Raw genomic sequence first — 17,631 nt, forward strand, 5'->3', positions numbered from 1 at the left:
AGCAGTTCCTTAGCGCTCCTAAGAGTCTGTCTCCTAGGCCAGGTTTGCTAAGTCACTTAGTCGTGTCCGACTTTTTGCGACCCCATGGACTGTAGCTCGCCAGGCTACTCTGTCCATGGGATTCTTTCAGCAAGAATATTGGAATGGGTTGCCATTTCCTCCTCCAGGGGATCTTCCCAACCCAGGGATTGAACCTGTGTCTCTTACATTTCCTACACTGGCGGGTATATTCTTTACCACTAGCACCACCTAAGGCTTCCCTGGTGGCTCAGAGATTAAAGCATCTACCTGCAATGTGGGAGACCTGGGTTCGATCCCTGGGTCAGGAAGATCTCCTGGAGAAGGAAATGGTAACCCACTCCAGTATTCTTGCCTGGAGAATCCCATGAATGGAGAAGCCTGGTGGGCTACAGTCCACAGGGTCACAAAGAGTTGGACACTCCCCTATAGTTCTCATTTTGCTCAAATAAAATTTCACACCCTCAAGTTGTACATACTTTTTTTCAGTCAACATCACCCACCCAGGCTAAGTCAAAAACCTCTTCCTTGAGCTCCGTCCTGATGGGGCCTGGCCATATCTGGTTTGGCCCTGCGGCATTCACTTTAGGATCTACCTGTCCTAACAAGTCCTCTGCACACCAGCAGAGTGGAGGTGATCACACAGTCACTGTTTAGAACCCTTCAAGGTGCCCAGCCTCAGCATTTCAGGCTGACTTCTCAGGGCATCGAGCTTCCCATTCAAGCCTCTTTACCCCGAGAGGTTCCTGCAGGGGCACCCTGTGTCCTGACTGTGTTAAAAACTACACTCTGACCCAGGTGCATCCTGCAATCACACCTTGAAGCTTCCCTTTTTCTCTTAGTTTCCTCCAAGATTTAGCCCAGGTGTCACCTTCTCCAGAAGACTCGGGACTCAGCCTCTGGGGTGTCCTGCTCCTCTCTACCTGTCACGACTGTAGGGCATCAGAGCAGAGATCTCTGTTCCCCTCACTTTGAGCTTTGACGGGTAACACTGCGACTTGGGTCTTGGGATGTCTAATGCCAAGCCAGTGACGACAATGCTCCACCTTTAACAAATGCTCGCTAAATGAGTCAAGGAATGAATACATGGAAATCTGCATACAAATCACTATTTTATGTCAATAGCAGAGAACAACTGAATGGTACATCAAACCTGGAGTCCCTACTGAACCCTCAAGGGAGAATCAAGTAAGATGGAAGAACATCTTATAGAGGAACAAGAGAGGTTAATGAGTAGGGGGCAAACAGAATGGGAGTGATGCTAATTAAAAAATAGGTGCATAATAGCTTCCATTTACAAAATTTCCCTTTTGATCTTCCAGTATAGCATGACTTTTTTTGCCCATTTGATTTCTGAAATGTGTTGGGAAAATTACAACATAAGCCATTACACCAATGTTAACCAAGACTTTCGAATAAAACTGCATTAAACCACAAATGTGGTAACTAAACATGTATTTGAATACAAAATGACACAGTAGAGACAGACAATTCACAAACAACCTTGACAAAAATAAAGCAAAGCCAGTGATGTACTTTCTAACGATTCCTTTAGTAGGAAGGTTCTAAAAGGTGGGCACAAAAGCAGTTTTAACAAGGTAGGCGTCCTGCAAGAAGACATGCTGCGGCTGATTCTATACACTCGCTTTTGATTACTACTATTATCATTGTAATTGGCTAAACTTTGTCAGGGAACAAGATTTCTTCCTTCTTCTGCTGTGTTTTATACCAGCGGGCTGCAGAGTAGGTAGTAACTGCTATTTCCTCCGGTTGAATGAATCTACATTGTGTGAGATCAGACTTCCCTGGGTTTTAGCTTCCAGTACATTCCAGGAAGTCATTGTTCCTCAGTTGTGGGGCGTTGGGGTTCAATCAGGGTGGAGTTGAGGTTGTTTTGTCACTTTGATCCTGGTACCAGCCAAAGCAGAGCACCTTTCCAGGCATTGCTGGCATACCCCGCATGCTCAATGGCAGGCAGAAGGCTTTATCCATTTGGAGTACATGAAAGGGACTAGGCAGGTGTGCATTCAGTAGGCTGGCATATCTGAATTTTAACTCTGCCCTTCATACGAACCTTCAAGCTGTGAACTTTTAAAGATGCAAACGTGCCTTCGCTTGTCCAATCATGTTAGGCATGAGTGACGTCGCAGCTGGCCCTGCATTTCCTACTGCTGACGACCCTTCAGCTCTACCATCTCCTGCCTCCTCTCCATCCTCCAGTCAATACATCTTCTTGCCTGGTCACTTGATGCCAGCCCATGTGTCAGCTGTTATACTGTACCACTGTACTTTCCAAGGTACTGTACTGTAAGAGTCAATGTTCTCTTTATTTTTTTGTGTTTGTTTTTAATGTATTATTTGTGTGAAAAATATTAGAAACCTATCACAGTACAGTACTATATAGCCGACTGTGTTAGTTGAACACCTAGGCTAACTTAGACAGACTTAAACAAAAGTGGACTTACGAAGGTGCTGTCAGAACAGAACTCGTTCGAATGTAGGAGACTTACTGTACTTTATTGCGTATGTACACAAGGCCACACATACACACATCACATGCACACATACACGCACTCATGGGATTCTTTCACAATTCCTATAAATAATCTGCCAAGAACACTTAAAAGTCACATTCTGGAAGAGGCATGCCTTTTCCAAAGCTGTCTACCTTAATTTTGGGGGCAGAATTCTAGGTGAAAAATCATTTACACTTTCCAGGAGTCAACTTTCATCATAAAAATTCAATTGGTTTCTGTAAGGATGAAAACATCTGCATAAAAGCTCTTCATTTGGATCTACTCAGGTTTTCACCAGAACTTAATCCAACAAACCTTTATGGAGCATCTAATGAGTAGCAGGCTGCTTACTGAGCTGCAAAACTGCCCTCCATGACCTTAGCCATGGAGAGTTCGAAGGCCAGTGAATGTAATCCCTCTGTCCAGGCCATGGAAGTCACCACCTTCTTTAAATCCTTTCTCCCGCATTCTTGGACCATTTACAACTACAACAGCAATTCTTGGCTTTCTAGACTGAACGGTATTTCGCCCTCTAAAGACTCAGTCTTCCTCCCACTCCCTCTATGAATTCAGACTCCAACACACAAGGCACTCTTTCACAGTTTAGAACACAGGTGCCTCCACACACTCTGATTTTGGGGGTGGGGGAGGTAAAGGCATTTTGAATGGATAGTGTCACACAATAACAACTTAATGATTTTACCATGTGGCGTCTCTCTTGATCTTTAAAAAATATCCTAACTGAACACATTAAGCTATAATTTTTCTCTCTCTAATAACCTATCATGTTGTTTGTCAGCAATTTACTTGGGGAGGATTTATTAGGCAGGAATCAAACATTTTTTGAGATGAAATACAATGAACAAAAGCTATTATTAGGAATGATTGAGGTGAAAAGAATGAACTGTCTTAGAAACCTTGGCTTTGTCGTGATAAGTATGACAGAGTTTGGGGTGAAATTCTTTTGGAAAATATATCATTATTTTCAAATAATAGGGTTGAAATAAGAGATGAATGATAATTGAAGATGAAAAAGTACTCACTTTTGTGCATTGATTCCATCAATTGCTTGAATCATCCTTTCATTTAATTCCTCTTCAAATCTTTTCTTTTGTGACTTGGTTCTGTATGACAGAAGAAATATTTTGGGTAAGAGTATTACTGAACAGTAAACTTGTGGTCCTATGATAGCAAAATCTCTGTCTGATTCTGTTAACTGAATTTTTTTAAAGAGGAAATTATAGTCTATATGCAGCCTTTTGTCTAATAAGATATAGTCACGTTGTGGATTGAACGAATTGGTTAGAATTTTTAGTGCCGTAAAATGTTCTTTTACCACTGAGTGAAATTAAAAAGCAACACTGAAAGATATGTACTTGGTGCTTGAGAAAAAAGAGGTTTCTGACCTAAGAGATGCACTAGCCCTTGAATTGTTGCCTCTATAAACTTTATTTTTTGATAGAACATACTGGCTTTGGAAATTCCCTTGCAAAAATTTGGACTGGCTGACAAAATAATAATTCTTGTTTCATGTTTTCCTTGGTCAGTTTGCAAGAATTTGCAGAACTGCAGTCTTCTTTGAGACGTGTCAAAGCTTATTTGTCTATAATTAAATGTTCCTCACTTTTTGAGAGAGCTGTTCACAGAAAACCTCTCTTACACTTGCAGACTACTCACTTGATCTCAAAATGAATAATCTTGGGCCATAATATAAAATGCTTTGCATTTTATTGTGCCAAGACAAGAATGTGTTCTCCAAGGTTAATCTGACAATTAGCATAAAAATGATGTAAAAGAAAAAATGAAAATAATATCTGTTTTTAAAAGTTAAACATCTACTGCAGAGTATAACCCATCTGGCCCTTCAAAAACTGGCTTGAGCCAGCCTGCATCTGAATCCAGGTGTCCACAAGTCACCTAGTCCCATGGGAGTGAGCACAAGGCTTCTCTGTGCTGTGTTTGGTTAAGTTACTCACTGAACAGACCTTCTACTTTGGCATAAAATAATACTCTTCCAATTTTAGAACCGCCTCTCTATATAGATGAAAATAGTATTAAATGTGCAATGTCATATTTATCTGTAATCAAATCTGGTGGAATTATCATTAATGAGACAGATGGGTAATACAATTATTACATCACTGTTTGTGAATTCCCACCTTCAAGTCCTGCCTTCTTTAAACAAGTCAAGGTTAGGTTTGGTTCAAAAACAGAACAATATTAAGTGATCCACCTGTCAACACCAAGCCAATGGAATTCAGAGGTTTTAGCAAGCCAAATTCCAAGCTAAACTGGGAGGCAAATTAATTTTGATCCTTCTTTTAGAAAAAGGCCAGGCATCTTAGCAGTCACCTAGGATGGCTTATTCTCATTTGTGACTGAGGAGCTCTCTCTATTTTCTTTTTTATCAGCCCTGTGCCTAGACTTGAGATTCTTGACTTCAACTTGGTCAAAAAGTTGAAAGCTCTCTTTCAAAAAGCATCACCAAGTCTAAGAAGGAACAGTGTAGATGCCTCGAAGCTCACAGGAAAATTGAACCCTTCACTCATATGTCTGGGGGCTAACTGTGACACTGTCTTTGTGAATCTGTTTTAGGATTAGCTTAGATGATGCCAGGCTTCCCTGGTAGCTCAGCTGGTAAAGAATCCACTTGCAATGCAAGAGAACCTGGTTCAATTCCTGGGTCAGGAAGATCTGCTGGAGAAGGGAGAGACTACCCACTCCAGTATTCTCGGGCTTCCCTGGTGGCTCAGCTGGTGAAGAATCTGCCTGCAATGTGGGAGAACTCAGTTCAATCCCTGGGTTGGGAAGATCTGCTGGAGAAGGGACAGAGAGGCTACCCACTCCGGTATTCTTGGGCTTCCCTGGTGGCTCAGCTGGTAAAGAATCTGCCTGCAGTGCAGGAGACCTGGGTTCAATCCCTAGGTTAGGAAGATCCCCTGGGGAAGGGAAAGGCTACCCACTCCAGTATTCTGACCTGGAGAATTCCATGGACTGTGATGCCTGGTGGTAAAGAACCTGCTTGCCAATCTAGAAGATGTAAGAGACGCGGGTTCGATTCCCGGGTCGGGAAGATCCCCTGGAGGAGGGCATGGCAACCCACTCCAGTATTCTTGCCTGGAGAATTCCATGCACAGAGGAGCCTGGTGAACTCAGTCTAGAGGGCCAAAAAGAGTTGGACACGACTGAAGTGACTTAGCACACTACAGATGATGCCTGTGTGGTGCTCAACCCAGTACATATGGCACATGGAGTAGCTGACAAATGCCCGTTATAATGCATCCTCTGTATTCACTGACTTCCTGCACAGCAGTTCTTAACATATAGTTTCCTGGTCTCCATAGCTTTGTGACCTCTGCTACAGAAATGAGAGGCTGTGCTTGGGGCTGATCATCTCCCTCTGAGGAATTCTTAATTCACCAACCAGGGCCTTGCTCTTCAGGCTGTCAGCGTTTCAGCATTTCTGACCTTCCTGGGTCTGGGCTCCCCTGTTGGCTTCCTGGGTGCTCACGGACCCCAGATCTATCCTCAAGCCCCCTTTCCATTTTCTTTCTCTTAAGCTCCTCCCCCAACCTGCCCCACCCACAGGCTGGGCCACTCTACCTAAGGAGGTGTGGTTCCTATTGTATCTCAAATGATGTTCTACTGCCCTGGGAGGCCCCCTCACCACCAGGCTGGGGGTTCAGAGAGGTTTTATGACCTCAGCTATGTTACAAAGCCAGGATGTGCTAGGGAAGTCTGGGCTGACTTGAAAAACAGGCTCTCTCTGTGAGGCTTGGGGCCACCAAAGACCACCCACCACAGAGAAAAGAGGAGGAGATATGGAGGAGGCTTACAGGAGGGCAGGCAGGACAGGAGAGCAGCTAGGAACACAGGCTTCAGTGTCCTAGAGCCTGGGCATAAACCACGGGCGTGCCTCCCCAAGCCACGTGGCTCTGGTCCTCTCCTGACCTGGCACCTCTGTTTCTTCCTTCCAAAATTGATAATGGCTGTAGTATCCACCCTAGAGTAATGCTGTAGGCATGAAATTAGATTTCCCATAGCCCTGGTGCAGATAAAAATGACAGCCTTACGATCACTGTCTTTCAGACAGCGCTCATCCCAAAAGACACTGCCCACGGCACACTTGCCGCAGGAGCCTTTCTCACTGTAATTTCAGTAAATCGACTCTGGAAGGAGACTGCGGGGAGGAGCAGACAGATAAGAGGCCAGACCACATACAGGAAGTCCCTTATATATGAACCTTCAAGTTGTGAACTTTCAAAGACGCACACATCGTGTGCCAGCCCCTGTATGCCAGCTGCTGTACTGTACTACTGTACTTTTCAAGGTACTGAATTATAAGACAAAAATGCTTTCTTTATCCTTTGTGTTTGCTTTTTGTGTACACATTATTTGTGTGAGAAGTATTATAAACTTATCACAGTACAGTAATATATAGCCAATTGTGTTAGTTGGGTACCTAGGCTAACTTTGTTGGACTTTTGATCAAAACTGGACTTAGGAACGTGCTCTCAGAATAGAACTCATTCGTATGCAGAGGACTTACTGTACAAAGTGGAAGGATATTTGTGAAATTCCATAGACAGCTGTTTGCAGATGTGCTAATTTCTTACTGGCTTGAAGAGCCAGGCCTTCTAAAGATACGTTACGGGGTCCAAAACACCTCTTAAAATAGCTTAAGCTTTCTTTAACTGGGCATTTGCCACCAAAAAAAATAATACTTTAAAAGCCCAAGAACTCCATTTTCCATATAACAAAGGGCTCTAAGTGTGATAGGTCAATGTTAAAATTTCAAGTTTTACACAAAATACAAATCAGAGGTCATGACAACAAAGATAAAGTCACGCAGAGGGATTCAGGAGAGAACGCACTAAGATCTGGCAGCTAATGATCTAATTATTTATGTTCCTTTTCCACTTTGATACAATGCATTTTCTATAGGAATAAACTCATCTCTTCAGTGGGGAAAGAAAATTTTAAGTTTGGGGCCGTTCATTAGTTATCCTAGTGTTAGTCCCTCAGTCATGTCCGGCTCTGTGTGCCCCATGGACTGCAGCCCACCAGGGTCTTTTTTCCAGGGGACTCTCCAGGCAAGAACACTGGAGTGGGTTGCCATTTCCTTCTCCAGGGGATCTTCCCAACCCAGGGATTGAACCTGGGTCTCCAGCATTGCAGGTAGATTCTTTACCATCTGGGCCACCAGGGAAGCCCCCAAATTATCCTAACATCTTCAATAAAAAGTACTTAACTCCCAAACTAAAGGAAGGTTCTGAGCCCCAAAGCTAGAGGAACACAGACAAGGGAAAGGAGTGAGGTCTGAGAGCTTGTGGAGGATGACAATGGCACCCTTGGACACTTGGGGAGGCATTGTTTCTTTGTTTGAGCAGGGGGGGTTGCACTTCTTTTCACTATTGAAAGGCTGGACTTATCTTGCTTTTATCTCTAGGATTCAACCTCAAAAATATAACTTTAAGATACTCATTTTAAGAAAGTTCAGTTCTTTACTTCAGATTAATATGAAGAATGTTTTTTAAGAAAACAATTTAAAGTTCTAAAGAGTTTACTAGGCAGTGTTTTCCCTCTTTTAATTCTAAAAAGAAAGGATATCAATAATCCTATTTTTAGAAGCTGAATACAACTTGACAGGGCTTTTCACAAGCAGCTACTCTTTTTTTCAGAAGAAATAGGCTTCAGAATTATTATAGTTGATGAAAATTACTTTCAGGAATAAATAAAGAACAGTTAAGCCTTTAGAAAATTAGAAAATGGAATGTATACCATACCTTAAGGTGCGATTTTGAAAATTATGCTGACCCATTGGTACATCCTATTAAAGAAAAAAAGATTATTAGTTGCTAAAAACATACATTAAGAAGTTTGAAAAGAAAAAAAAAAGAAGTTTGAAAAGATAATGATGCGTATTTCTTCTTTTACCATGGTAAATATCATTTAGGTAATAAGCAGCTAAGTGGATAAAAAGAGCTTAATTATAAGTGTGAAATAAGGTTAAAACTTCAGCTTATATTTAGAATGTTTGTGTAATCTATGAACTCTGGATATTGGAAGTGTCAGGATTGTTGTCTAGATTTTCAAAATTCCTATCCTGATATTTGCAGATATTATTTACAACAATGCCTGCAGAGGACTATTATTAAAGTTACTGTAGACAACCTAAATCATGTAGAACTGTAGTTTTAACATGAGACAAAAATTTAGAAAATGCTTTAAAACACAAACATAATCATAAAATCTATAGACAATCTTAATCAGTGAATCGAACTGTTAAGAAATGAGACCATTGATTAAGTATGTGAAACTGAGAATCACTGATGAAAAAGAAGAAATGTACATAAGTGCTGGTATAACAGTTCCTGAAAAAGGCTAGTGAGAGGGAGACACTGAATCCACTGCTAAGTGTTCAATAATAGACTTTAAAAAACACAAGATTCACTTGTTTATTGTAGTGGAAATTAAAATAAAAGTTAGAACAAAGAAGCTCCAGAGAAACTTTTCTTTGTTGCTTTAAGCTCCAAGGTTAGATAAGGAAATGTATTTAGCCTAGGGAAAGGTAGGCTTAAAAATGATAACTGAACTCCACATTTTATTATATAGAGTATTAATAAAATAATGTATTATTCACCAGCTCCATCAATGTTAAATCAAGAGTCAATGAAGTTCTGCATAGGGGATTAGATAAAAGAAATAACTTTTGGCAATGACAGCTGTTCAATCCTGGAATGTACGAATAAGAATGACAATGGGACCTTTCTGAAGGTAAGGGGCACAGTCCTATGGGCCCCAAATGCTAACCAGAACCTCAGAGGTCTTCTGTCACTGCCAAGGAACTCAGGCCTGAGACTCTGTCTGTGACTGGCAAGGCCAGCTGGTCAAGAAAACAGAGTCTGTTCCAGACATCATCTGTTTTTTATACACTTTCTACAATTTTCTGAAGCTCAAAGCCTTAGGCAGTTAACTCTCTCAAAGGAGGCATCTTCACTAACACATAACAACAGATTATGTTGAGGTTGGAGCCAGGGTGAAATCTTCCCTTGGGTGCCTTGCTAAGATAGTAAGGGAGAGGGTTGCTCTTAAGTCCTGAGACAAAGGACTGATAAGAAATTAGCAACCACAACAACATCAATAACACCACCCATAAAGCAAGGCCTTATTTTTGCAGGTACCCAGATGAAGTAGCACAGAAAATAATGCTTTAGTATTTAGATATAATTCTTATTTCCTGAAAAATAACAAACCAACCAGCCAGTCAACCAACCAACCAGTCAGCCAACCAACTGTCAACCAACCAGTCAACCAACCAACCAGTTGACTAGCCAGTCAACCAACCAACCAGCCAACCAGCCAGTCAACCAACCAGTCAGCCAACCAACCAGTCAACCAGCCAGTCAACCAACCAACCAGCCAACTAGCCAGTCAACCAACCAACCAGCCAGTCAACCAACCAATCAGGCAACCAGCCAGTCAACCAACCAACCAGCCAGCCAGCCAACCAAACAAGGAACCAACCAGCCAGTCAACCAACCAACCAGTCAACCAACCAACCAGTCAACCAGCCAACCAACCAACCAGTCAACCAGCCAACTAACCAACCAGTCAACCGGTCAACCAGCCAACCAACCAACCAACCAACCAACCAACCAACCAGTCAACCAGTCAGTCAACCAACCAACCAGCCAATCAACCAATCAATTTGTTTATAACAAATCTCAATCAGAGATAAAGTTATTAGCCATTAGCATTAATAATAAATTTAGTCTTGAGGTAAAATTATCTGATTCTTTTCATAAGAGGGATAGAAGCATTGACTTTCCTTGACAATTAGATTCTAAGTCTTAGCATGCTTTTCCTCTAACAGGTCTAGTTGCTGGGAGGCCCCCCAGTGGCTCTGGTCCTTGCTCCTTGCATCTCTTCTCTTCTTGTGACCACATCCAGATCCACAGCTTCAAATAGCACCTAAAATCTGATGCCTATCACATCCACACCTCCTACCAAGACCTCTACCCAGAGTTCCAGGAGCACACCCCCAACTGCCGACTTCTGAGCTGCACTGTGGTGTCTGAAAGTCATATTGATTTGAAGATGTCCACTAGCAAAGTCTTGATTTTTCTACCCCAAATTCTCTGACTTTGCTCCAAGTATTTGTCAGTTCAGTTAATGGGATTATCATTCTCCTAGGTGCACAACCCAAACATGTGGATTCGTCTTTGAACTTCCTTTCCACACATATCGACTCCATCGCCAAGTCTTATTGCTCCACTTTCAAATTATACCCTGAATTTATTTCTCACTGTTCCCACTGCTAAAATCTCAGCAAAGGAGGACACCATTCCTTCTTGTAGCCCTGCTCTCTTGGTCCATCATCCAGAGTGCTAATTACACAATGCCCTTCCCTGCTTAGGACCCTCTAACAACTTCCCACTACAATCAGAATAAATTATACATGATTACTTGGAGCCTCTCAGCCTAATGACCTCCCCTGGCTTACTGTTGATGATCTGACAGCCACACAGTCTCTTCTCTGCCTCAAAGACACCAATTCATTTCCATTTCAGGGCAGCTGCATTTGTCCTTTTGCCCCTTACCCTCCCCACTGACCCCTCCCCTTCTCGGAGACTACCCCCAGCCCTCCCCCCCCAACAAGAGGAGCCATGCCAGTCACTCCCCAAGACATTCCTTCCTTTTCTTTTCATCACAGCCCTTGGCAGTACCTGGAGTGATCTCCTTTGTTTATTTGAGTCCTACTTAGGGTCTCTTTCTTCCCAATAGAATATAGACCTCTCTAGGACTTGCCCTGGAGGTCTCCCTGTTGACGCCTTGAAAGATCACAATCTTCTATCAGAGTTTATTTTTCAGTTGGAAAAGAACAAAGGAAGTTGAGAGAAGAGATAGAACCAAGACAAAACAGGAATGCTGACGCCTGCGTGCTGGGTTTGTGCATATTATTGTGACAGGCCTGTGGACACAGGAAGCTTGGAAATGCCCACTTTTACCTGACAGCCTCATACGTTTTTTCCTCATCAGCTAATAAGAATTATGGAACCTCAACCACATCCCTAACACAGTGAATACCATTTTGCATGAAATTGTACTCAGAGACTGTTTTAATATCCAAATATACCATTGGGACTATTCTAAGTGCTCCACTGTATTTCCTTTCCTCTCCTCTCATGAGTTTTTCTATTCTTCATCTGCATTTCAGCCATCTTATTGAAAGGTCCCTGTGGTCTGGAGCGGTAGGACTTCATTCCCCGTTAGAAGTTGGGATGATGTCCATAAGGGACGCCAACAACAGAATGTACTTTGCTTCCGACACAGGCTGAACCTCTGGGGGATGAGGACAGGGTTAATGATGCTGCTCAAACCCCAAGGACGTCAGGCCCTCATTTGTTCTTTTATGAAGATGCTCGGGCTTTCCACTTTGTGGCAGCCAAAGCAAATTACAAACCTGGATTGTAAAAGAGTTCAGGGGTATGCAGTGGCTACTGCCCGTTGTCAATAACCGTCTTCGATAAGAAAGTGATCACGCAAAGTCACTCTTGGTTGAGACCCTTAGCAACTGACGCTCAAGATAACCTGATGGCAGGTTTATTTAGGCCTGTTTGTCAGGGGCCTCTCTGGGAAGTCAGAGACGGCAAGCTTCCTTCATTACAGACCCGACTGGTTTTGGCAGGACACGCCTTCTGTTTGGGGAGCTAGCGTCTGCCTGGCGCTGGAGCCATCTGGAGCCCGGCGCTGGGAGGGCGTACCGTGGTGCTGATCTTGCCGTTCTCCGTAGTCATGCTGTCTCTGTGATGCAGGTGTGCAAAGGGCTTGGCCGCCCCCCAGGACTCCAGGTACCGGGTCATGCGGACGGAAGCCCTCATCTTCGCTCCGTCAAGGGTATGTCGAGGCCTGAAGAGGTGCTGGGGGCTCCGCCGCTCTCCCTTGGGGTGAGAAGCACAGTATCACACCTGGAGGCCACAGCACCTCTTCCCTCCAGCCCCCTAGAAGCCTCCCTTGCACAGGCGGAGTCCTCCACCATCACCGCCTTCACTCTGGGGGCTCCTGCCCTCGGTCCTGCGGGGTCACCGTGGGGCATGGCCACACCCCAGAGAAGCTGAGTCAGTTTTTTTTCAGACAACAAAACCTACCTGTACCTGAAACTTGGGAAAAAACAATAGCCATTGGAAGGGACATTTTTATAAAGCTGACTCTTAGAATATGCTGATCTATTTCCATGTTTTAATGGTTTTGTTTGTTTTTTTCCTAAAGTGATGGCTGTAGGGATTGGGGCTGTTTTCGGATGCAAAATGGCCTCGAATATTGATGTTTTGGTGTTCTTTGCCTGAACACAGTGTTCTCTGGACACGTTCTTTTCACCTCTTCCCTGCACCTGCCACCCCCGCACCGATCATCCCATAGTTCCTCCTGCTTGGCACACATCTGTCTCCAGATCAACTGTCTAGTGAGGTGGAAGTTTGTCCCCAAAGGGGAACCTGGGGGTTTCAGGGAGGTTCTTGTGAGTAAACACTCAAAAACTTGACTTTATTGATTTTGCGATACTTGTTTGGACAATTCAGAGGAGTTTCTTGCTGCTACCTGCATTGTTAACCAGCCAGTGATTTGCAGGAAGTTATATAAACCGTCTGAGACTCAGCTTCTTAATCCGTAAATAGCAACAGTACCCATTTGGCAGGAATTTGGGGAAGGGTAAAGATGAGAGCTCTTTTGATGAGCCCCCTGCTCTGGCCTGACACATGATGGGAAGAGAGTAAGAGACAGCAGCTGTTTGCATGGGATGGGTGGTTTTTATCATGTTAAAGTTTACATGTCTGCACATAACATGTTCACCCCAGTGTTTATGTGACATTTAGTTGTTAATCTTTCAGTAATTTCTTTCTTTTCTTATATCTTCATCCACTTTATCTCATTTAGATTTTTATCAGCTGAAGTCCTGAGCACACTTTTGGTCTTCATTTAATTTTCTAACTGCCAGGAAGGGCCCATCATGGACTAACACAGTGGTACCCAACCTTTTTGGCACCAGGGACCTATCTGTTATATGATTAGTCATGTCTGACTCTCTGTGACCCCATGGACCGTAGCCCACCAGATGCCTATGTCCATGGAATTCTCCAGGCAAGAATACTGGAGTGGGTTGCTATGCACTTCCCCAGGGACCTATTTAGTGGAAGACTATTTTTACATGGACTGGGGGTCGGGATGGTTTCTGGGTGATCAAATGGATTGCATTTATTGTGCATGTTATTTCTAATCTAATGCTCTTGCTGATCTAACAGGAGGTACCAGTCCATGGCCCAGAGGTTCACACCCGTGGACTAACGTATACATTGGTAAGCACTGACTAACTAACCTCTATAACCTTATGATGCAGACAATACCCTTGCCACATAAACAAGCAATTCATTTCAACTGCTTCTTGCATAAATATTTGAATGCATTTTTACAAACACAGGCATTTAAAATAGTTTTAGAGGCAAACACTAGCAAAGAATTACACCGGTTCTTGACTAAAAACAACTTTTCATATCAGTCATTTGCCCTCTTGACTTTTAATCACAGAAGTCATGGGCTAATTATAGACTCTATTATACTGACCTTGGGGTTGATTACAAAGTAAGTTTTCACCAAGTGTTGCTTTAAATACGGGTCTCTGATGTCACCATCGCCTTCTTCCACTTTGTAAGCTCCATTCAAGTGTTGCAGGGTAACAGAAGAAATGTGAACACGTCTGAAATTCCATTTGAAAACCACAATCAAGATACAGAAGAAGGAACATCCAAGATTTTCTATTAATCTGGGACTTGAGAAAGAATTTCTTCTGCAACAGGTGGAGGAAAGGCTATAGGTTCATAGTCTGTTACCCACAGCTTTGGGAAAGTGCTCCCCGATATCAAGAGCTGCTAATATTTGGAGCCTCTCTGTACTCAGTGAAACCTAGGTGGTGAATTATAGCACATAAAACGTGATCATATTGAATCTGGAGGTATGAGGATAGTTTTCGGAATTGCATGGCAAAGTCATTTGAGAACACGTGCTGATACATATAAAAGTATGGGCTTTCCTTCTCAATGCCTGCTCTCATACTTCTCCAAATTACAGCACCTGCAAAGATTCTCTTGTCATCTGTCCAGATGGTACCATCTGCTTATTTTAATAGGACTGGTTTCAGAGGTGACCAATAATACAGAAAGGCCACATATCTCTAGTGCATTATAAGCCATCTTTAACTTAGGTCTCTATTCATAAATATGCAATTAAGTCAAAGTCTGTAATTCAGGATCTGACATCCTGTCTCTAACCATGGGTCCCAGGGGTGGTGGAACTGGGGCTTGAAAGCTCACATCCATCTGGTTAATGGAAGAGGTCACTGAGTAACACAGTAGTAACCAGGGCAGCAGAAGTCACCGAGCACTGAGCAATCAGCTCTTAGCCTGTGGACCTCGGATTCCTAAGCCCGGGGCCTGCTGGATGAGAGGAAGCCCACGTCCTGCCTTACCCAGGGACCCCTCCAGCTTCCATGTGGTTGGCCAGGGTGACGTCATGTGACCACACGTCGTACTGCCACTTCTGCAGCCCGATCACGCCGCACAGCACGTTCCCAGAATGCACTCCCACGCGCATGTTGATGTCCACTCCGGTGGCGTCCCTCACTTTCCTAGAGAGAAGGAAAGTCACATCACCCCCCAGGGCCAGTCTCTTCTTCCTGTCGTTCCTGGCTGATTTTCTGGGCATTTTATTATTCAGAATGTCTCAGACTGTTGGAAATAATGGTCATGAGTTTCTTCTGTGGTGGAAGATTGCTGCTCTGAGGCCAGAGAAAGGGTTTTTCTCTCCAGTTATTACCAGGCTAACCCATCAGTACCAAGCCAATGCTCCAGACAGTAAAGCCTCAGGCTGGCTAGGGCCGTGATGCAACATTTTGGTTGTAGCTTCTACTTTTCCAACCAATACATATCAAGCACCCATCATGTGCTAACCCCCTCCTTGAAGTTTTCATACTAGACTCGTGAGACATTGCCTTGTACTGTCAGAAACAATCTTAGATGCCATTAGCAACTCTAATGCTTATTAGCATAGCGTATGTCCCCAAGGAATATTTTCTGCTGATGAGACAATAGGGCTTATTTGTGAGCTTAAATGACTTCAGCCTGAATAGGAATTAAAAAAAAATAACAACAAGCTGAATGCTTTTCCACTGTGCATGTTTCTTTAACAAAAAAGAGAAGCGAGTACTCTTTAAGAAGCTTTAATAGTGCATAAGGTATCATTAAAAAGAAATGAATTTTTAAAAACCACTTAAAAAATACTTTAGGATCCTGTCACCAACTCATTGAAAGAGACAAATGAATAACTTCCTTTGATTAGGACAGACATATATACACGACCATGTGTAAAACAGATGGCTAGTGGGGAGATCCTGTCACAGGGGGCTCAGCTCGGTGCTCCGTGATGACCCAGAGGGGTGGGGTGGGGAGGGAGGGGGGAGGTCCAAGAGGGAGGGGATATATATACATATACATAGAGCTGATTCACTTCACCGAATAGTGGACATGAGTACAACATTGTAAGGCAATTATATTCCAATTAAAAATAAGAAAAAAAGACAACTTCTTTTAAGGGAAAATGGCAATGATTGGTGATGCCTATTTGTTTCTGCCAGTTAAATATGTTTATCGATTAAAATATAGTTGTAAAAGAAAAAGGTGTCCCTAGCAGGAAGGTGTCCCCCATTCCATGGAGCGAATCACCCCAGGAAGAAACGTGGAGGGAAGTGATGGCATTGATTGCAGCACAGTTAGGAGGAAGGGTTCCCAGGTGTGGGACGCAGTCCCATCTCAAAACGACACAGGTACACACGTGGGATGCATCACCGACCCAATGGACATGACTTTGAGCAAGCTCTGAGAGATGGTGAAGGGCAGGGAAGGCTGGTGTGCTGCAGTCCATGGGGTCGCAGAGTCGGACACGACTGAGCAACTGAACAACGAACAACAATGAATAATGAACGTCAAGCTTCAATGATGAAGCAGAACCATCTGAGCATACTACGATAAGAAGAAATGGGTCCATGATATAAAAATAAATGACTTCCTGAAAAAATAGTACAGAGGCTGTTTGTTTCCCTTCCCTTTCTATCGTCTTCTTCTGTTTATATTTTGTCATAAAATGACAACCTATACCAAGTACTTTGCAAGTCGTCCACACCCTTCAATCCTGCTCCCAGAAGGAGCATCTCCATGACACAGGAGGCTTGCCTTGACGCTTTGCCCACAATAGCTCTGAGTGCAAACAGCTGCCGGGGGGTGTCTGGTCCCCCTCTCTGGGCCTGCTCAGGCTGGTTCATCTCTGCTCCCCATCCCCCATCCCCCTGCTTCCTCACAGCGTCCAGGAGTAGTCATAAAGCCAGTCTGATAGCAGTGACTGGTTAGTAACTCGAGTCTTTGAATTAACCATCTTCAATGGGCTTCACGTCTGTTTTAGAAAAATGAGTTGATCAAGGGTTCAGATGAACTGACTGACCAGAAACATTTTAATGCATGTAGCTGCAGATGAAATCTGTGTGATCTATAGACAAATGTTGAAATGATGGCTTAGAGTTTGCTCTAATAGTAGACAATCTTTCTAATTTAAGAGGAGCTTTAATCACTTACAAAATCAGGGTTCTGAGAGTACTGCCTTGATTAAGAACAGTTTACATTTTCATGAAAGGGGGGAAAAAAACGTCTCTTTAAATGCCAGGAATATTCGAAAACTGCAGCCAGAGAACTTCTGCAGTGTTGACCTAGCTAACAGGGAACGAGGCTTTGAATAAATGTGGAGGTCCCCACACGGAGGGAAAACCATGGACAGACATCCCTGGATCCATGTTGCTGGTTGCCAGGAAAACTGGAGGTCATCTGGCAAAATTCCAAGTGCTAAGTGTACGCTTTCTCCTCACCAGCTTCAAAAACTGAAATTCCTGTATTCATTCTCATCTTACAGCTTAAGAAATGGGAATGGAAATGCTTGCTTTTGTATGTAAGAGAGAACAAAGAGTTTCCAAAATTTGCCGAGGTGTTCGCTCTTTCCCTGG

General features: G+C 43.3%; 1 protein-coding gene across 4 annotated transcripts in view; it reads right to left on the reverse strand.

The window, feature by feature from the left end:
- The window catches only part of ADCY2 (adenylate cyclase 2), a 456,786-nt gene that overhangs the window by 118,888 nt on the left and 320,267 nt on the right, over positions 1–17,631 (reverse strand). For all 4 annotated transcript variants that reach the window (XM_055554954.1, XM_055554956.1, XM_055554955.1 and 1 more), the window contains 5 exons: positions 15,055–15,213; positions 14,154–14,286; positions 12,302–12,478; positions 8,321–8,364; positions 3,578–3,658 (listed from right to left, as the gene is read on the reverse strand). In XM_055554954.1, coding sequence (XP_055410929.1) covers positions 3,578–3,658; positions 8,321–8,364; positions 12,302–12,478; positions 14,154–14,286; positions 15,055–15,213 — 594 coding nt within the window. The remainder of the gene's footprint in view (positions 1–3,577; positions 3,659–8,320; positions 8,365–12,301; positions 12,479–14,153; positions 14,287–15,054; positions 15,214–17,631) is intronic.

This window comes from Bubalus kerabau, chromosome 18, assembly GCF_029407905.1.
Source record: "Bubalus kerabau isolate K-KA32 ecotype Philippines breed swamp buffalo chromosome 18, PCC_UOA_SB_1v2, whole genome shotgun sequence".
In the NCBI taxonomy this organism is placed as follows: domain Eukaryota; kingdom Metazoa; phylum Chordata; class Mammalia; order Artiodactyla; family Bovidae; genus Bubalus; species Bubalus kerabau.